Source organism: Adiantum capillus-veneris, chromosome 20 (genome assembly GCF_014529385.1).
Source record: "Adiantum capillus-veneris isolate H3 chromosome 20, ASM1452938v2, whole genome shotgun sequence".
Lineage (NCBI taxonomy): Eukaryota > Viridiplantae > Streptophyta > Polypodiopsida > Polypodiales > Pteridaceae > Adiantum > Adiantum capillus-veneris.
In genome coordinates this window covers 50,355,676-50,377,604 of record NC_140950.1, presented here as the reverse complement: position 1 = coordinate 50,377,604, position 21,929 = coordinate 50,355,676, and the positions used below count along the sequence as shown (strand labels likewise).

Below are 21,929 nucleotides of genomic sequence, written 5' to 3'. Positions count from 1 at the left end.
CTTGGCAGGGCTCAATGGATTACTATTCCTGAATACGCCTAATGTGGCAAGTGCACATGCAGAGTTTTGGTCTCACATTGTAGAGTCTTTGCCACACGCAGAGCAATGGTGTATTGGGGGAGACTTCAACATGTTGGAGAACCCCTTTGATAGGATTGGAGGTAGCCATGCTACTGTACATGGGGTTGAGTTGGCAGCTTGGGAGCGTCTATCTATGACCTTGAGGGTTTCGGATGTTTGGCAGCATTCAGGCTTTGTAGGTCCCCAGACAGCTTGTCCTTCTCTCGCTCGGACCGCAGAGTAGGAAGAGTGAATCTATCACGGATAGATCGCTTCTACGCCAGCAACGACATCTGTGACATGGGTGGATCTATTTGCATTTTGGCAGGGGCTTCTTTTTCCGACCATGCACCAGTGATCCTCATTGTGACTAACAAACGGAGGAGGGACGATGAGAGAATCTTGTTGGATTCAAAGCTTAGAGAGCGAACGGTGGCACTTTGGACAAAGGGCTTGGACACACAGGACTCCCCTGCTGATAGAATGGCCTTTGGACTTGCTGAGCTGTCGAGTCTGCAGCTCGCTTGGCTGTAGCCAGGGATGAGGAGAAGCGTCTTCGACGGGGCGTTGCTTCCTTGCAAAGGATGCAGGAGCATCATCTAGACAGTCCTTAGTTGGAGGAGGAATTGGAGCAGACTCGACAGGAGCTAGCCAGCATTGAGGAGCAGCATCATGAGTTTGCCTTCCATCGGGAGGCATCTCAGTGGACCCAGGGGGTGACAGAGTGACAAGGGAGTTCTTTGAGACAGTGGGGCCCCGCCATGCGCACACCAATGTCAGCCAATTGAGTACACCCGATGAGTCCATTTCTTCAGAGCCTGAGGATATGCGTGCAACTGCTACTGACTTCTACTGTGATCTATTGTCTATTGAGCCTTAGTCAGAGCGTCAGGATGCATGTAGAGAGCAGGTTTGGACACAAATGCCATGTCTTGTGACTGAGGAGATGCGCCAGAGACTAGAGCTTCCCCTCCAACTAGAGGAGATCCATGAGGCCCTCAGAGCACTCCCCCGAGGTAGCATCCAGGGAGGATGATTTGACTCCCAGTTTTTTCTTGGAGTTCTTGGACTTGCTTGGTTCAGATTTCTACAGCGCATTTCAGTACATGTTGCGCGCTGGAGAGATGCCTGACAGCATGAGGGAGGGCTTGATTAAAGATTTACCTTATTCCCAAGGAGGGAGGCTCCTTAGATGAGATTCGACAGTGGCGACCCATCACCATCCTCAACTCAGGCTACAAAATTCTAGCAAAGCTATTTGAGCTTTAGGATTCAGCCACTACTAGAGAGCATTATATATGGGACCCAGACAGGTTTTGTCAAGGAGTGTAGTATCTTTGACAACATATTCACTTTTTGGGAATTGTCTGTCCTTGCGCGTCTCCAAGGAGAGGATCTAGTGATACTGCTTCTCGACTTTGAGAAGGCTTACCACAGAGTTGACTGGGACTTCTTAGACGGCACTCTACGCAGGATGGGTTTCTCACATGCTTGGATCAGAGGTGTGTTAGCTCGCTACAGACGTGCACTTAGTCAGGTGCTTTTAGCAAGGGGTAGAGGGGAGCAGTTCATGCTCACATGCTTGGTCAAATAGGGTTGCCCTCTAGCCCTCTTCATCTTTTTGTTCTATGCTGAGGCGATGAGCAGATTCTTGGTTTCACAGCAGGTTGGCTTGCGTGGGTTAGAGCTCCCTATTCGGGGAGATGAGCTACAGGATGCTGAGTTTGCCGACGACTCAAATTTGTACTTGGAGGGCGAGGAGGCCAACCTGCATAGGTGTGAGCAGGCTGTAGAGGTGTTTTGTTGTGCATCAGGCGCATTGATCAACTAGAGGAAGACGGTGGCTTTTTGGGTTGGTAGTGCTCCTACGCGTGATTGGTCGCCAAGTGAGGGTTTTAGATGAATTCCCCCAGGGATTGCAATTCAATACTTGGGTTGTCAGGTTGGCCTGGACTTGTCTCTTAAGCAGCAGACTGCTCCCCTCCTCTTGTCCATTAGGAGGACGTTGTTGCATTGGAGTTTGGCACGACTGTCTTTGGCAGGCAGAGTTGTAGTGGCTAACCAGGTGTTGTTTGCCACTATGTGGTACATCACGTCTTGCTGGATCTTCTCGAGCTCTTGTATCAACCAGCTGGAGAGGCTGATTAGGAACTTTCTTTGGTCAGGGCGTGACACTCAGTTCGCCCGGGCCAAAGTAGCCTGCAGGTCATCACCTTACCATGTTCTTAGGGGGGGCTGGGGATCATTGACCTAGCACAGCCGAGCAGAGCCCTTCTTTGGAAGTTTGGGGTCAGAGGATTGCGTCCAGAGGAGGAGCCCTGGAGGGGTTGTTGCTTCATTGGAGCTCGGGTGCCTCATGCAAGAGGCCCTTGGAGCCCCTCCATTAGGTGGATTTTCACAGAGATGTGCAAAGTTGGTATGAGCAGAAGGTTAGAGGACAGTTTTGCTACGAGCCTACTTAGATCTTGGGAGCAATTGAGGAGTGGCCTAGAGTAGCATCAGCCCACTTGCACGGAGGAGCACTTGAGGCAGCCCCTTGTTTGGAACCCCATGGTCAACACGCAGAGAGGCCACCTGGTTGGTAGTAGGCCTCATGTTTCTTGGGGTCCCATTGCAGAGGGTCCACCTCGCACTCTCGGTGACTGGCTTTAGTTTTCAGGTTTGTCCGAGGAGGCTTAGAGCATCCAGCTACGAGGCATGCGAGGGGTGCAAAGCATGTGCCATAACATTACAGAGGCTTTACCAGCGGAGTGACTCACCCCTCTTGAGGCAACAGCTCCGAGATGGATGGGGGCCTTCATGCTCCTGGAGGTCCTCATCGCAGTTCGGGCTCGCTTGGAGTCCGTACCCCATATGTTCTTTGAGGTTCAGGGAGAGGGTCCCCTTCACAAATTCCCATTAGAGGCTCCACAGGTTGCGGAGTCTTGTTTTCAGATGATATGAGTTTTGGGCATCAGGGAGAGGACCTGTGTCTTAGATCGTGACCCTGCAGTTTGAGAGAGGCCACTGGCGGCTTTGGGCTTGGGAGAGCTTCCCTTTGGCACGAGTACAGTGGGACCCTGGAGAGTGGTTCTGGAGAGACCCTTTCTCTTCAGCCGATCACCCTAGATCCCATTCTTTCAGTACACAATTCGATTGAGGCGTCACATACTGACAGCACGGAAGGAGGCTTGTCCTGCTGCAGCACTTCATTGGCAGGAGGAGGGTCTCACAGCTGAGTTCCAGTCCGGTTTTTGGGAGTGGTTGTGGGACTCGAGACAGCCGAGGAGAGTCACTTTGTTCCAGTGGCTTGTTGCACACAGAGCTATAGCAGTTGGGAGTTGGCTAGTACACAGTGGCTTCTCGGCAGCTTGTGCAGCTTGTGGTCATCCTTTGGAGAGTCAGGGACAGTGTCTATGGGACAGCCCCATGGGACAGCAGGTTTGGCTTCGGGTTCTTTGGCTGATGCCAGCTCTTTCCACAGCTTGACAGTACACTTGGGGCTGTTGCAGCCTGGTCCACTCTTATGGGCCCTGCGTTCCAGTTTGAGTTGGCTTCCACCAGCAGGATGATAGTGATCCAGTGGGTTCAACCTACACTTCAGCTTGCCACAAAGCTTACCCCCCAGGAGTGGTGCAATGAGAGAGAGGTGTTGGGAGCTCATCTGTGGCCTGGCACTCTGGTTCATTTGGTGGGCCCACTGCTTCTGCATCTTCGAGGCTCGCCCTATTCTATCGGCAAAGACTGTTCGTGATTTTTGGTTGGAGCTGATCCACACTCTCAGGGGCCAATTCGAGAGACTCTAGGGAAGTTCCGATCGCATGCGGAAGCGTAGAGAGACTTTCTTGCATCTCTGGCGCCCAGGGCCCTTCTTCACCATGGTCCAGAGTGCACCCAGGTGGCACTGCTGTCCACTTGTGTGGCTCTTTCCTCCTCCCATCTTGTGATTTAGCCCCCATAGTACATACTCTGTTTTTTCATTGGGAGAGTCTCCCCTTGCTGTTGATATAAACCTCTCTAGTAGAGATGATTGTAGCCCTATGGGCAGTTTTATTAACTAATGGAAGGATCTTTTTCTCGAGAAAAAAAAATATCGTCTCTCTTATTTGCCATAATGATATGCTCTGTGTTGCTTTCACCCACAACAATCCACGCTGCACTCTTTGAAGAAAAAGTGACTATCCTGTCGATTGAACCCCTCTAAAACTAGCCAGTATGCAGTAGAGGGCGGTATTAATTCAATTACCTCTTAATTTTATAAAGAGAATCGAGAAGAAGAAAGAACAGAGATATGTCCGGCAACTAGATTGTCTTTGCGCATACGAAGACCAACACCGTGTAGGCCCCAAAGATTGGTTCCCCTTTCGGTATTTCTTTATTCAATTGAAAACAAACGATCTGACGATCTGAACACTTAGACCAAACTCCCACCAAGCTATCTAAACCTGTCAAGGGATGAAATTACAGGTTTTCAACCCAATTTCAGCAGCATAATGACACCAAAATCTCTGTAGGTCAAAAGTACAAGCCTAGGATGGGTTCCCTTGCATTTTAGAAGCTTTCTAGTGAGGTGTAAGTAAATTTCAGTATGCTGTGATTTGCTTTCTAGTGAGATGTAAGTAAATTTCAGTGTACTTTGATTTCTTGTTTTGGTAACTAGCAGGTGCCCAAACTCGTGTATAACCACCCTAAGGCTTCCCCGAAGCTTCCCAGGTGTTATCTTGCAATTTAGATGAGAACCCTAAGCCTGCAAATAAACGCAGTAAGCTAAAATTCTCTGTTTTGGATCGTTTTAAGCGGAGAAAACACGTCTATGAGTCTCTCATGAGCTCGTGCACGTAATGAGACACCTCCCCTTTGATTTGGGCACATTTTCATGCGAGAAAACGCTCATGTTTCATAATCTATTGCTATGGAACTGTGCATACCTGTGGGGGATTAGCAATTAGCTAATCCGGTTCTTGTTTAGAAGGCTCTTGCCTTGGCAAACATGCATAAAACATACAAGATTGTACATGGTCGTTTGAGGAGTCCAACTAGTGGGGCATTACCATATGTGTTAAGGGGAAGAGAGATGTACCAGAATCATTGCGCTACATGAGACAAGGGAGAAGGCAAGCTTTCCATTAAAGCTGTGAACTTGAAAATCCACTCACAAAAGCCAAAAAGAGCCCCCACTCTCATTTTGGGTGTCCCCAAGCTGGGCCTGAGCTTCTGGAGTTTAAGTTGTCCAGCAGGTTGCTCTCCTACTCACCTTTGTCCACTATGCCGCCTATGGTTCAATTTCCTAACCCCTTCCAACTTATAAAGTTGTCAATGACTTGCAGCATGGCCGAAATTCCATCTAGGCACACACATGCTTCCATACTCATCAGAATTTAGTGCTAACTGGCTTGGCCAGTCATCGACTAACCGACCTAGATGCTTGATGTGAGAAACCCGTTTGGCTGCAGCCGTTTCACATTGGCTATGCAATGTCTACTTGCATTTAAGGGTTTCGAGGAAAACGAAAAAAAATAAAATAAATAAAAATATGTAATATATATTTGGCTAAAAGCATGCTTTGGTGGTACAAAAAGGACTATCCTTGACAGCACCTTTGACAAATCTTTGAGCTACAATTTCTACATGTCACATGAAAAACTACCTATCATACTATATATCAGTGAATAGATCTTCAAAAGGAGAATCTAAAAATACAATGTCCGAAAAGTTTTGACTTAAACTACAAAAATTTTACCAGTCCCCACTTTTTCATTGGTAGAAGTAAAATAGGTCCTTTTTTTGTACCACCAAACCACGCTTTCACCCATTTAAAGAAGGCAATAGTAAAAATACACCTCCTAGTGACACCCTCCCTCGTTCTTCTACAATACACATGGGATGCTTTTGGGGGAGTATGGTAGGTAGTTTCATCTTTGTGTTCTTCCTCAGGGATTTACACTTGTCTCTCACTGCTGACTCTCAATCTTTAAAGCATTGAGTGTCAGTATTCTCAACACAAGCACGTCTACTTCCATGAGGCAAGCAGCCCTGGCTCCCCTTGCTTATCCAGCCACTCTGCTTCTGGCTCGAACTTTAGAACAACTAGAGCTACTTTGTTTCAGGTGGCATAGGTAGCGCTACCCTTTGAGACATAAAGCAACTCGTGTGTAATGTAAACTGGATCAGCTCACATAAATTGTAATGTAAGGCACTACAGCTCATCAGTATCAGTATCTGGCATACCATCTTGTCATATCGGTAGCACTTCAGATAGATAAGAAACTGATGTTAACATCAGACAAATCAATCCTTTTGCTTGTTGAAAACCAATGTTCATACCATTGAAAATGTTCGAGCAACTTGAACTCAACAAAGGCTTTGAGTCTTAAGAAAGAAGGATTTGCTTGCGCTCACAATCATTCTTAATACCTTTTCTTGACATGGTTCTTTTTTGCGTTGTTCTTAATATCTTCTCTGTTCATCAGTCTTTTCTTTGTTATGAAGATCTTTGGATTTTCAACGTTTTGATTACTCCTTATGATATTCATTCTAATCAGACTATAGCTGTCTTGAAGTTCACAGGAGGAGTGGGTTCAAAGAATTAAGACTGCCGCAGAAACACGAGAGGTTTTGCTTGGTATGGTTTCTATGCAAGACGAATATTATGTTTGTGTTAACTCATCAGTATTCTGGATTTCAAATGGATTATTGGCATATTGACTTTGTAGATCAACTGCGGAGAGCTAGATGGAGAGGTGGTGATCTCCGGAGAATGCTAGCAAACTCAATGGGCAACCGAGAGATGCTCGAGTATGGAGCATGCGGTCCAGAAGGTCAAGCCCTCATGGTAATTTTTCTCTTTATGAATTTCAAGTGTTGCAGCTGTGTTGTAAAGTTCATCTTTGTATGAAGATCAATTTTGTCACACAGTCAAATATTTTTAGAATGGTTAAGGGCAAGGATCAATTTAGGTGAAAAGGAAAAACATGACTCTGCATGCACATTTTCCCTACGAGGGTATAGCCATTTGTTATGGTGCCATGTGACCTCATCATCTCTTTTTGGAATATTGTACTTCTTTGGGAGCTCTTGATAGAGATTAGTGCAAAGATGGGCATCTTGCCTAACATAACATTCTTTGGATGTAAGGTTGACCACTCACCTTCAGGGAGAGGTTGGTATGTATCTATGCTGCGGTGACCATGTAGAGGACGTACAATGCTTGAATATTCATTTGCATAATTAGGAGGCTGATGATGACTGTCATTCCATAACCTGAATTGTTTGACTTACACCTGAGAGTAGAGACAAAATACAAGGACACGGGTGACACTGCCAAATTCTGAAGCCTCCTAACTTTTGGCTGGCACTGGAACTATAAAACCACGTTCTAAGAAGCTGCTGATAGCCGGTTTCCGAAAATCAAGAAAAAAAAAAGAAAAGAATATCTTTCCTCTGCCCGAAGCACGGCGACACCGTTGGAAGGGCTCGGCAATGCCCTGGTCGACCTCAAAGCCCTGGCTTTTACTGGCATGGCCTCGTCACATGGCCCCCCTCACTTGGCCAGCCTTATCACCCTCATGGCCTGGCTCGTCAACCCCATTTAAAAAAAAAAAAAAAAAAAAGCTTCACACACATACACCCCGCCAACTCACCCTCGCTCTATCTCTCATCGCCCGCTCTCTCAGCATCTCTCGCTCAGTCTCACTCCCTCCCTCTCTCGTTCTCTTTTCGGCCGAGCCCATAGGGCACAAGGGAGTATGTCTCTCTCTCTCTTAGCACACTCACTTACAACTCTCTCTCTCTCTCTCTCTTAGCACACTCACTTACAACTCTCTCTCTCTCTCTCTCTCTCTCTCTCTTTCTCTCTCTCGTTCAGCCCCCTAGCCCCACCTTCTCCCTTTCCCGTTCTCAGCACGTCCTCACATCAGCTCGAGATTGAGACTGGCAGATTCAGAGGGACACCAGCAGATAGCAGGATATGCCGCTTATGCCATCTAGAACCAGAGACAGAAGTACATTACATATGTCATTGCACAATGTACTATGAGATACGAGGCCGTTTTCATTGTCTATTAAGAGAAGGTTTTGGGCCTCTATCTAGGGTCATGAGTTATGAGGATCAAAGATGCCTTGGGCTATATCTACTTGAGTTACACAGGCATAGAGAAACTTTACTGAGGAGAGCTGAAGAGAGACATCCCCAGAGACAGATCACAGATTTCTTTACACTAGATATTGTACACCCAGAAGAACAGACAGAGGAGCAGCCAACGGTGGAGAGGTCTACCCGCACTACTGGCATTCTCATAGACCGAGCATTGGAGCTAGGGAGATCTAGACGACCCCGATGGAGAAGAGGAGCTACACAGTTTCGAAGGAGGCTACAACAAAGGATTCAAGCCATACTCTTTTGTCGTCCAGAGTGCAGATGAAGATGGATCTCTACTCCCCTCCCATATTGTCTTCACATTGTACTGCTTAGTTTAGGGTCCTGCAGTATTTATATTTTGTTATCCTAGTTTAATTATTTTGTTAATCTGACTTTGTATCAGATACACCGCATTGTAACTTTCTGGTCTCATACGTCACTTTGGCCTTCTGAAGACGTAAATTAACATTTCATTTCATTTCTCCCTCATCCACTCCCTCTCCCTCTCATTTCTCATTGACAACTCGCTCTCTCTCTCTCTCTAGCTCTTGTCGGAAGCCTATGAGGGCGCAAGAGAAAGCCGTTCTCTCTCTCTCTCTCTCTATCTCTCTCTCTCTCTCTCTCTCTCTCTCTCTCTCTCTCTCTCTCTCTCTCTCTCTCTCTCTCTCTCTCTCTCTCTCTCTCTCCCGTTGCCTATACACACACACACACACACCACCTAACCCCCCCCCCTTGGTCCTCATCGTCAAAATCCCCGGCCCCTCACGCTCGCTATCACCTTGTAGCACAAGCGGCCAGGCTCATGGCCCGTCACTACTACAGGACGGAGCCCCGGCTCCATGATCCGGTCACCTGGACCACCTACCTGGGCTGCTCGTCATCTCCCCACCCCATTGACTCTCTCCCCTCCTCTCGTTTCTTGAGACGCCAGTCAGCCCATGCGTGCATTGAGGATAATCTCTCTCTCTCTCTCTCTCTCTCTCTCTCTCTCTCTCTCTCTCTCTCTCTCTCTCTCTCTCTCTCTCTCTCAAAGAAGGATGAAGGAAAAGGATGCAGTGATTGAAGAGCTTAAAGGGGAACTTGCAGCTTGCAAAATTATGCCCAAAATGGAGGGGGGAAATCAACCCTTGATGTTAAAGGAGCTCGAAGAAATTAAGGAGCAGGTGAAAACTCTACGCGAAGGGGAAGAACAAAACTCAAAAGAGGCTTCCTCATGGGCGGAGCGCCTTTTTAAAACATGGGAGAAGGTTGACGAAGCAAAAAAATGGATTGAAGGTGCAAAGAAAGGGAAGGCCCGGATGCGAGAAGCCGCACAGACTTCTACCATCATCAATATGACCATTGAGGAGGAACAGAAGAGGAGGAATAGAGCCCTCCATGTGCGTATTACTGGTATCAAAGACACCGAAAATGTAGAAGAAGAAGTGAAGGAACTCTTGCAGCGCATGGGCATCCCGGAGCCTATGCACACAGGTGCTTGGAGAGTAGGAAAGAAGGGAGTGGATGAGAAGGGAAACGTCAAAGAGAGAGCACTTATTTTGCGTTTCCCGACTTTGGAAACAAGGAAGGAATTCCTAAAGAAGAGACCAGCACTTAAGAAAACTGGGATATTTATGATGGATGACCTTACTTTAGCACAAATAGCACATATGCAAGAGTTGATGCCAGAGATCAAGGCAGCAAGGGAGAAGGGAAAAATTGCCTTTTATAGAGGAGGGAAAGTAGTGGTTTTGGAAAGACGCACAACATGACGGTGCGAGACATTTGGGATCACACTCCGATGGCGGCATGGAATTGTAATGGATCATATAGGCTGGATGTGGGTGCCTTTGAGGATAGCTTCAGAGATAGAGACATTGTCTTTTACTCAGAGACACATCAGAAATCTAGACAGTTGATGCCAAGTGTGACTGGTTATTCATGGGAGACAGCTTGTCGGCCAGACACTAGATCCCAGCATGGGAGTCGAGGTTCAGGAGGGGTAGCAGTTGTCACGTGACACATCCCAACCCTATGTGTCCGTGGACAAGCTACACCACAGCAGGGTTCAGTCAGTTCTGTCAAGTTAGATTAGCAGTGATCTGGCACTTTTGTGAGTCTACTCGTAGACCGTTCATGCCCAGTCACTTAGCATAGATGCATATCCTCCGGTTGCACACAGCATGATCATCGGAATTCCCATCAGAATCCATTAGCATCAGTTAGGGGAATTTTCTAGTGCATTTAGCATTTTTTCCTATTTATTGGGATTTTCACTTATTATTTTTAAGTGACTTTACAACAAAAGTAGGTAGGGTAATTTTGCTAAGTTAATATATAAGAAAACCCAAGTTAGCACTTTCTGGCAGAAGAGGCAGCAGGAGCACCTTGCTCAACAGGCAACTTCTCAGCACAACCTTGGTGGATTCCCTCCAAGCAAGATCCCAAGCCTTGGCGTTTTTGCTCGCCGGAAAGACCATCACATGCCTGGCGTTTTTCACATGCCCAGCGTTTTTGGAAATGCAAGATCAGCTAGCGTTTTTTGTCAACCTCAATCTCTAGCATTTTGGATTTCAGCCGCAAATTAAGACCAGCATCATTCACCTAAAGTGTAGTAGATTCAGCCCATAAAGACCATCAGTTTTCAGCCCTAAGAAACCCCATTTTCAGCCAAGAAAACGCAGCCAAAACAGTCATTTTCAGCCACCGAAACAGTCCCGAAATTCAGCGATTAGAAGATCTCAGATTTCAGCCATCAAGTCGTCGTCGTCATCTCTGTCGTCGTCATCGGCATAGTCCCATTGCATCAGTCCATTGCATCCGCATTGTACACCTTTGTGCAATCAAAGTACACCACTCTCGCCGATGAGAGTGGGGCCTTCGGAGGAGGGTTTTACAACCTCTCGGGTGTCGTATCTCTTCTCTCTCCTTCTCTCAGTCTCATTCACTTGCACGCATAATCCACTCACTTTGTTCGTGACCACAACACTCTACAGACGGAAAGCTCTCTCTTTCCCTAAGAACTAAAAGGAACCTTGAGCAATAAAGATCACTAATCTTGAGAAAATACAACATTCATTCCGCTGCACCTTATATCGTAGACCGTGCATGCCCAGTCACTTAGCCGCTGCACCTTATATCGTAGACCGTGCATGCCCAGTCACTTAGCATAGATGCATATCCTCCGGTTGCACACAGCATGATCATCGGAATTCCTATCAGAATCCATTAGCATCAGTTAGGGGAATTTTCCAGTGCATTTAGCCTATTTTCCTATTTATTGGTTATTTTCATTTATTATTTTTAAGTGACTTTCCAACAAAAGTAGGTAGGGCAATTTTGCTAAGTTAATATATAAGCAAACCCAAGTTAGCACTTTCTGGCAGAAGAGGCAGCAGGAGCACCTTGCTCAACAGACAACTTCTCAGCAAGACCAACCCCCACGACTACTCTGGCGTTTTCTCCACAGAAGACCTAGCGTTTTTGCATCAGATCAGTCTTGGCGATTTGTGCACAGCAGATCAGCCCCGGCGTCATCACGACACAGCAGATCAGCCTAGCGTTTTTGCATTTGCAGAACCCCGGCGACGGAAGGACCGATTTCAGCCCCTGGCGTTTTTGGATTTTAGCAGAAAATTAAGACCGGCAATATTCACCTAAAGTGTAGCAGATTCAGCCCGTAAAGACCATCAGTTTTCAGCCCTAAAAAACCTCATTTTTCAGCCAAGAAAACGCAGCCATTTCAGTCATTTTCAGCCACCGAAACAGTCCCGAAATTCAGCGATTAGAAGATCTCAGATTTCAGCCATCGTCGTCGTCATCGTCATCGGCATAGACCAAGTTGCATAGTCCATTGCATACGCATTGTACACCTTTGTGCAATCAAAGAATAGACCACTCTCGCCGACGAGAGTGGGGCCTTCGGAGGAGGGTTTTACAACCTCTCGGGTGTCGTATCTCTTCTCTCTCCTTCTCTCAGTCTCATTCACTTGCACGCACAATCCACTCACTTTGTTCGTGATCATAGCACTCTCCACAAGACGAAAAGCTCTCTCTTTCCCTAAGAACTAAAAGGAACCTTGAGCAATAAAGATCACTAATCTTGAGAAAATACAACATTCATTCCGCTGCACCTAACATTGGTATCAGAGCTTTGGAAGTGTTCTGCATTACTCAAGGAAAGAACCACAAGAATTTTTTTTTTGCTTGTTGCGATCGCACGAACCCAAGTTCGCTTGGGCGTGTCGATTCCTAATCGTGTTTTGTTGAAGAGTGACAGGAATCCCAAGAAAGAAAGGCTTGTCCAGCCTCCCCTTGTGTCTCTTTTCACTCATTGAGAGCGGACCATGCACTTAGCGGCCGGCCAATCGACGTGAGGTGGGAAAAAGCAACCTTGGTGTGAGCGCAAGGCCGCCAAGGGGTGCGCCCGCAGAAAAGGGTAGAACTCGGGTGAAGAGAAGATCCTTCTCCAACGCGATTTGCAAGCGAAAGAAAACCTCAAGAACCCAAGATTCTCACGAGTCAAGGACCTCAAGAACCTCAAGACCCCCAAGAACCCAAGTTCCTCGTGAACTTAAGAACCCAAGTCCCTCGTGAACTTAAGAACACAAGAACCCACAAGAACCCACGATTGCAGAATGATCATCACTCGAAGCGGATTGGATACTTCGCTTGGAAGTGATGAGCATGAGAGAGGCGAAGAAGAATTTTCCCCACCAGGAGGTTTTTCCGACCCTTCCCCATCTATGACAAAGATTGCACTAACTCCTATAGAGGAGTTGGACCAAGAAAGAGAAGCAGAAAGAAAAGCCTACGAAGAAGATATGGCAGCCATCGAGCGTAAGTACCAAGAAAGAAGAGCATCCATAGAAGCAGAATTTTATCGCGAGAACAAACCACAAATGCAAGAGTTATTGCGACTCTTTTCTCAAGCTCAGGCATAGATGCAACAGAATCGGAAAAAGGAGACTCTCTCAGTCTCTTCTTCTCCACAGCCTGACACACAGGAATTGCATGATGAAAAGCATGATGAATTGAATGATAATGATTTGCATGATGATTTGAAGCACAATGATAAGCATGATGATTTGGATGCCAATGATTTGCATAATGATTTGGATGACAATGACAAGCATGATGATTTGCATGATCAAGATGTGATTTGTCACAAGCATGATGAGTTGCATGAAGATGATGTGATTGTTCACAAGGATGATGTGTTAGTGGATGCTTTTCCTAGCGAAACTAACCTCGTTGTAGATTCGATCAATCACGAAGATCCGATCTTGGCCTTTGAGTCGAGGTCCAAAGAACCCCCACAAGACGATTCGATCATTCAAGAAGAACCGATCTTGGCTCTCGAGCCTTGGTCCAAAGAACCCTCACAAGAAGTATTGTGTGTTCGCATGATTGATACGCACGCATTGTTCGAGTGTTTCATTCATGACGGTTTCCTGTATTTTAGTCAGCATCGTTATGTGATCCCTTTTCCTAGGCATGACATATTGTATGTTGAGCACGTTTCTCCCATGGATGAGCACGAATGTATGCGGATTGTTCATGAAAAGCTGAAAAGTTTGTATGTCAGGAAGTCACATTCCCTGTCCCTTCCTTGGCATGACACAGTTTCCGAAAGAGCACATGATAGTATGAGCACCAAGCATGGGCATTTCCATTGTGATTTGCCACAGTTGATTGATTTCGATCAAACAGAAAAGATTCGATCGCATTGTTTGCATGTGTTTGATGAACGGGTTGTCACTCCGTCTCTATGTTCATCTACATTGCATACACAGTCTTTAGAGAAGACAAGATTTTTTTCCTTAACTTTACATGGAATGGGTATGTTCATGGTTTTGTGTTGGAGATGGTTTCAGGAAGAGTCCCTTCCAGGATTCCGGATGCTATTGGCGATCTCCCTCGACGCCATACAGTTCGGTACTAGTACCTCACTTTGAAAAGGAGGGGATGTCACGTGACACATCCCAACCCTATGTGTCCGTGGACAAGCTACACCACAACAGGGTTCAGTTAGTCCGTCAAGTCTAGATTAGCAGTGATCTGGCACTTTTGTGAGTCTATTCGTAGACCGTGCATGCCCAGTCACTTAGCATAGATGCATATCCTCCGGTTGCACACAGCATGATCATCGGAATTCCTATCAGAATCCATTAGCATCAAGTTAGGGGAATTTTCCAGTGCATTTAGCCTATTTTCCTATTTATTGGTTATTTTCACTTATTATTTTTAAGTGACTTTTTAACAAAAGTAGGTAGGGCAATTTTGCTAAGTTAATATATAAGAAAACCCAAGTTAGCACTTTCTGGCAGAAGAGGCAACGGGAGCACCTTGCTCAACAGGCAACTTCTCAGCAAGACCAACCCCCGCGACTACTCTGGCATTTTCTCCACAGAAGACCTAGCGTTTTTGCATCAGATCAGTTGTGCACAGCAGATCAGCCCCGGCGTCATCACGACACAGCAGATCAACCTAGCGTTTTTGCATTTGCAGAACCCCGGCGACAGAAGGACCAATTTCAGTCCATGGCGTTTTTGGATTTCAGCAGCAAATTAAGACCGGCAATATTCACCTAAAGTGTAGCAGATTCAGCCCATAAAGACCATCAGTTTTCAGCCCTAAGAAACCTCATTTTTCAGCCAAGAAAACGCAGCCAAAACAGTCATTTTCAGCCACCGAAACAGTCCCAAAATTAAGCGATTAGAAGATCTCAGATTTCAGCCATCGTCGTCATCGTCGTCATCGTCATCGTCGTCGTCATCATCGTCGTCGTCGTCGTCACCGTCGTCGTCATCGGCATAGACCAAGTTGCATAGTCCATTGCATACGCATTGTACACCTTTGTGCAATCAAAGAATAGACCACTCTCGCCAACGAGAGTGGGGCCTTTGGAGGAGGGTTTTACAACCTCTCGGGTGTCGTATCTCTTCTCTCTCCTTCTCTCAGTCTCATTCACTTGCACGCACAATCCACTCACTTTGTTCGTGATCATAGCACTCTCCACAAGACGGAAAGCTCTCTCTTTCCCTAAGAACTAAAAGGAACCTTGAGCAATAAAGATCACTAATCTTGAGAAAATACAACATTCATTCCGCTGCACCTAACAGTAGTCTTATTCAGGGAGGAGTTGGAGCCACTATTACAGATTGTCTGAAGAGATGACCAGGCGAGATGCATGTGAGTGAGACTGAGAGCTGAGACGGGCAGATTCTTATACATTGCTATATGTTACTTTCCCCCTAGCACATCAGTCTATACCTCACCTAGAGGGCAATCCCCTTTCTCTATACTTGATGATGACATATGGGAGTTCTCTAGAGATGGAGATATCATTCTCTTGGGAGACTTTAATGCCAGGACGGCGAACTCCCAAACGGTATTTTATGATACCTCAGAGGAGATGCTTAGAGAGATGGATATATCGGAGATGGGGCTTGACAGACACTCACAGGATAGAGAGCACACAGAGTATGGGAGATATCTCATGGAGATGACGACTACGCATGGTTTGGCCATACTTAAATGGTCTAGAGATTTTTTTCTTCGTCTGGGGGATTCACATGCTTTCCACACAGACATGGGGCCAGTACAGTGGACTATGTCATGGCTTCACCGAGCTTCATCTCTAGTATTCAGGATCTCAGTGTGGGACCTGTTGGAGTAGCAGTGGACCATGCTCTCCTGACTTTTTTAGTCTCTTTCCAGTATAGTGCCTCTCAGACACCACGGAGGATTGCACACACACGGCATACTTTTACACCAGAGACGGACTCAATTTATGTGGAGGAGATTTACAAGCGGATGTGAGCAGCCGAGCTTGTATATATACCATGGAGGAGATCACCACTCTATTGACAGAGATCTTGCATGGGCAGCAGCAGAGGCATACTTACACACTCAATCAGATCAGAGAAGACGTTCTGGGAACATGCCTCAGAATAGTTGGTATGATGAGGAGTGCAGAGAGATGAGAGTTCAGATTCAGAGCGAGCTTATACTTGGAGTCATTACATATAGACAGTCTTGGATTGCCCTTCGGTGTTTAGTGCGACGGAAGAAGCGGGCCTTTTTAGCCCAGATGGAACGTGATTTGTATCAGCTCTTTTTGAGTCGAGATTCAGGTGAGGTGTAACAGACTTGGACACTCCAAGTCAAGAATCAACCGCGACAGCACCAAATAACCACTTCAAAACAATTCACAGATCACAATAGATTTGCACTGGCCCGGCGGAGTTCCGTGCCTAGAGATATTGGCCCCAAAGACTGGCGCCCCTTTCGGTATTTCTTTTTATATTAATCAATCATCAAAGTACAAGAGAGCGGTTAGGGTTTCACTCTCAGACTCTGCGTCCAGATGCTCTGAGAAGTGAGGCCCTCACCACTAATTTAAAGGTTACAAGGGATGCCCAAAAGCAGAGCCCCAAAAGCTTTTAAAATCAAAAGCATCGGTTCTCTCTCTCTCTTAGAGAGTCTTTTCTCTTCTTTTTTTTTTAAAAAGCAAAAGCAAAATTCGCGTCGCTCATCATTTTTCAAAAAAAAAAAATTTAATAATCTGCCTCCGCGATTTCCGGAATTTAGGGTTTTTGGCAAAAATTAGGGTTTGCAGGAATTTTAGGGTTTCTGGCAGAAATTAGGGTTTCTGTTGTCCGCCACGTCATCACTTTGTGACATACCCCCCTCTTGAAAGCATTGTAATCGACCGCGATTACGCCTGCAAAACCGACAAAAGCCATAAACCGTCTTAGCAGACACTGACTGTTAGTACCTACGTACTAGGAACGCACATCTAGCACGTACAAAATCGACAGTCACGTCACACGACATCACAGGACATCACCAGACATCACAGGACATCACATGACATTCCACATTCATTCGGATCTTAGACCATGATTTATCGGCAATGTAGCTAGCAATCACATCTAGGTCCAATCGGGACCTCAACGATGTCTGATTGGCTAACCCCTATTGCAACCATGTCTATACGAGATCAATCAGACCAAAATGCTGTAGTCATTTCGGCTATCAGTTCTTGCACTCACAAGAAGTCAAGAACAAATCAGTATCATAATCAGGAATTCCATTTCATAAAGTCATCCAGCAGAATACTGTCAGCTCTTAGTATCCCTGAAGCTCAAAGAGACATCAGTGACTTTAGTATCAAAATCGAGGCATCTGTTGACAAAGGAGCGGAGTAACTCCCCTCTTGTGCATCCCACTGCACCAGATCTTTGGCCAAGTTGAGTTTCTGGGTTCCGTTTGGAGTAGACTATGCTAAACCAAAACATCGAGGTAAAGTTTCATAATCCGAGGAGTATCTGCTAGGTCCTCCTCCTCCATCCACTTCGCATCAAATGCAGGAAAGTTCTTGAACTTAACCAAGAACCGCCTTCGGACTTTACCTTTCTTCGTATCATTATGTGCCAAAATCTGTTCAGGAACAAGGATCTCCTCGTTTTCTTCCACTTTGGGTTGCTCATCAGGCTCCCCATCATCAGGCACATCACCCTTAACAGGTTTCAAGAGACTCGCATGCAATGCATTGTGAATCCTCCAAGTATTTGGCAGTTTCAATCGGAAGGAGACATCATTTATCTTGTCAGTAATCTGGAAAGGTCCGTAGGATCACATACTAAGCTTTGGAAAAAGCCTCTCCTTTCCCTTTTTCTCTCTTAGGCGTGCCTTCTCAAAAGTAAGAGCACCCAATCATCCTCCTTCAGTTTCCAGTCGCGACGATGGCGATCCGCTGCCTTTTTCTGTCGTTCTTGAGATTTCTGCAAAGTCTCGCGAACCTTGGCAAAAGCCGTATCCAAATCTTGCGAATATTCATCCGCTTCAAATTTCTAATCTTTCGTGCTCAGGAAGGATGGAACCTTCGCAGCACTTTCAACAATCTCACATGGCGTCTTCCGCGTCAAAGAGTGTATCGTGTTATTGTAGGCAAATTCCACCAAAGGTAAGTTCTTTTCCCATTGAGTCTTCTAATGCGAGATACAAGACTTCAATAAATCTAAAATCAATGAATTGGCAATCTCAGATTGCCCGTCAGTCTGCAAGTGGAACGATGACGAGAACTGCAACCGCGTGCCAATGTTCTCCCAAATTGCCTTCCAAAACAAACTCATAAATCTGGGGTCTCTGTCGTAGACAATCGTCTCAGGCGTGCCATGTAATCGGAAAATCATCGTGATCATTCTGTATTCTCGAGAGATCAAAAAAAATGAAATCCATTTCAATATTTTCCCAGGGGCGGGTGGGTATGGGTAAAGGCTGTAACAATCCCTGTGCCTTATGCCTGTCAAACTTGACCTTCTGGCATACCAAGCAACTGCGCACAAACTCTTCCACATCCTTCTTCAGTCTCCGCCAAAAGAAATCTCTCTCTACCCCTTTCATGGTGGTAGCAATGCCGCGGTGACCCGTAAAAGGTGGACAGTGGCAATCAGTCATAACCTTTTCTCTCAACGGCTGTGTAACGCACAACATAGTCTTTTTCATCAAGTAGCCTTCCCGAAGGGAGTATCCAGCTACTGTCTCCCCATCCCGTATCCGTGTGAGAATATCTGCAAAATCTGTATCTGTGGCACACCGATCGACCATATCCTCGAAGCTCCTATGATGTATCGCGGAAATAGCCAGAACCAACGGTTTCCGAGACAAAGCATCTGCCACCACATTCTTTTGTCCCTGCACATGGACAATCTTGAAGTGGAACTGTGACAAGATGTTTGCCCACCGCATCTGCTTTTCCGAAAGCTGCTTCTGTGACAAGAAGTAGCGCAAACTCTGATGGTCTGTAAAGACAGTAAAATCCGCTTCGAGTAGGTAATGCCGCCACTGAGTAAGAGCATGGATAACCGCCAAAAGCTCTTTCTCATAAATATGTGCTGTCATCTCCGGCCTAGAGAACAAACGACTCTCGTAAGCTATGGCATGGCCTTCTTGCATCAAGACCGCACCCAGACTACGACCACAAGCATCACAAAATACTTCAAATGACTTCTGCAAGTCCGGCAAAGTCAAATCTGGTCCTGTAGTGAATTTCTCTTTCAATGTCTGAAAGGCAGTCACCTCTGTGGGTCCCCGAGAAAAAGGTACTCCTTTCTGTGTCAAGGTATGCAAAGGGGAAGCAACCTCTGCAAACTTTCGTATGAACCGCCTGTAGTACGAACACAGTCCCAAGAAGCTTCTAGCTTCATGGACATTCCTCAAATCGGGCCAATCACGGATAGTCTCTATCTTGGCCGGGTTCATTTGCACTCCTGCTGTTGACACAATGTGTCCCAAAAAGTGTATCTCTGGTAGGAAAAATTCACTTTTCTTAGCATTAATCACTAATGTGTGATCTCGTAATGCCTGAAAGACTTGAAGCAGATGATCTCTATGTTCTGCCTCATTCTTTGAGAAAACAATGATGTCGTCAAAGAAAGTGCCAACAAATAGCCTGTACTCTCGAAAAATCCTATCCATCATCCGGTTAAATGCCGCAGGAGCATTGGTTAAGCCAAAAGGCATCACCAAAAACTCAAATAACCCAAAAGTCGTCCGAAAAGCTATCTTGTAGACATCTCTTGGCGCTATCCTGATCTGATGATATCCACTCTTCAAGTCAATCCTGCTAAAGCACGAGGATCCCTGTAACCTGTCGAGTATATCATCGATCCTAGGAATCAGAAATCTGTTCTTGATGGTGATTTCGTTGAGAGTGCTATAATCGATGCACATTCTCCAAGATCCGTCTTTCTTCAAAACCAACAACACTGGAGAGCGATACGGTAAAGTACTAGGCTGGACAAGACCCTTTTCCAAGAGGTCTTTCACTGGGTTCATAATCTTTTCATTCTGTACTCAGCTCACACGATAAGGTGGCCGATTTGGTGGCATGCTTCCAGATATCAGATCAATGGTATGATCTTCAAGCCCTCAAAAGCAATCGGCATGAGCGTGGAGAAAAAAATCTTGGCGTTCTTTTCTTCAGGTCAAAACATACTCAACCTTTATCCATCGTTCAGTTCTCCCAAAAGAATGAGTAAGAAAACTGAAGTTCATCAAGTACAATCTCTAAGCCCTTCATTTATCAAAGTCGCTTTCTCGGCCTGGTAGTCAACCACGGCGTAGTTCTTGTGGTACCAAGGGATCCCGAGTAGAACATCACTCGCGTGCCCTGAACACCCCTGTCATTGCAAACAAAGTTTGCCAATGCTCGGTGTAATGGCAACATCCCATCCGGGTGCCAGTCGAACTACCTCCGCCTGTGGCATCAGTCTGTCGGGCGTAGTTCCAAATCGAGCCGCCAATTCCAAGTGAAAAGAAGTTGGCCTTGGCTCCTTCAAAAGAGCTTCCTCATCCTTCACTTTGCCCCGAAAGCTGCAAAGTTTGTACTTTCATTCATTAGATTCGGTGCAAGTCCCACGCCATGTGGTACCAGTTCTGCTTTTCTATCTGCCTTTTCTGCCACATTCCTCAGCTGCTCTCGAACTCTCAGACCTGTCGTCGTCTTTATCATTCTGTTCTTTCTGTGTCTTATCAGGGCACTTTGCGGAAATATGTCCATGTTCCCCGCATCCAAAGCACTTCCCCTCTCTGATGAAGCGAGCTCTCTCCTTAGGAGTAAGCTTGGGTCGTACATCCTTTTTTTTTTCTCTGGGTTGCTCTTTTTCATTCTACTTTCATTCCCAGAAGTCTGTTCGGCTCGTTGTGTCATGGCCTCATCTGTGGGGTAGGTCAGACTGCCAGAGTGAATGGCAAAGCCCCGCTTCGCATGACTCATCAACTCCTGAACAGAAGCTGACTTCTGTTCCAAGCAGTGATTTCGGATCTCTGTAGGTAGACCCAAGGTAAACCGCTCAATCTGTTCTCTGAACGAGATCTTCTTGAATGAAGAGGCAGGTAGAAAAGAGCTCCAGAATCTTTCACAATAAGAATTCACTGTATCGCTCTTGGTCATCCGGAGATGGTTCCAAGCAGCTCGTATATCTCGCTCAAACTCTTGAGTCAACCAAGAAGAAATAAAAAGCCTCTTGAATTTCAGCCATGTAACTGGCACAGTCTTGCTTAATAGAAGCGTGGACCACCAAGTACGAGCATTCCCCTTAAAGTAAGAGGCAGCTCTCCGAATCTTGGAGTGCTCTGAATAGCGTCCTCCTGCGAAAGCGATGTCAAACTGTTGTATAATAGACAAAGCCTTCGAAGCATCTGAGTATCCTGAAAAGTATCAAACTTGATCGAGTGGCCACCTTCCTTAAACTCTCGGACTTTCTTGCTTTTATCTTCGAGAAAGTCATACTGGTTGGCTTTGTAAAAATTCTTCTTGTTCGCATAAAACTTTCCGTCATTGGAATCTGAGCTGTCTATAGACGAGTCCTCAGTAGAACTGTAAGTCTCTGGGCGAGACCTAGATTTCCTTGCCTTTTTCTTGCCCTTTCCGAAGCGTTGTTTCTTGCTTAGCTTTTTGCTTTTCCTGTCTTCTTCGCTCGAGTCTGAAGAGCTAGAAGAACTGTCAGAAGAAGAAGAAGAACTGGGTAGGCCTTCAAACTTGACGCGCTTCTTTAGTTTCTTTGCCTTGTCAAATGTCGACCGACTACCCAAATATCCCGGGAAGTCAGTGCCTTTCTTCTGCTTTTTGCCGTGCTTTTTGGCTTTCTTTTGCACGTCGAAAAGCTAAGCAATCCGTGCATCAACCACGTTCTCCAGTTCCTTCTCCGTATACTTCTTGGAGGCAGAAGGTTTCTTGAGAGCAGGTTTCGGGAGTGGTGTT

At 46.0% G+C, this 21,929-nt stretch overlaps 1 protein-coding gene and 1 pseudogene across 3 annotated transcripts in view; both read left to right on the top strand.

The window, feature by feature from the left end:
• The window catches only part of LOC147432494 (uncharacterized), a 166,502-nt gene that overhangs the window by 122,065 nt on the left and 22,508 nt on the right, over positions 1 to 21,929 (top strand). For 2 of the 3 annotated variants that reach the window (XM_086492419.1, XM_086492417.1), the window contains 2 exons: positions 6,607 to 6,661; positions 6,753 to 6,871. In XM_086492419.1, the coding sequence (XP_086348545.1) occupies positions 6,607 to 6,661; positions 6,753 to 6,871 (174 nt within the window). Of the gene's footprint in view, positions 1 to 6,599; positions 6,662 to 6,752; positions 6,872 to 21,929 lie in introns of all 3 variants that reach the window. The other variant, XM_086492420.1, reaches the window with a different exon arrangement.
• LOC147432495 (uncharacterized) lies at positions 12,793 to 15,357 on the top strand (annotated as a pseudogene).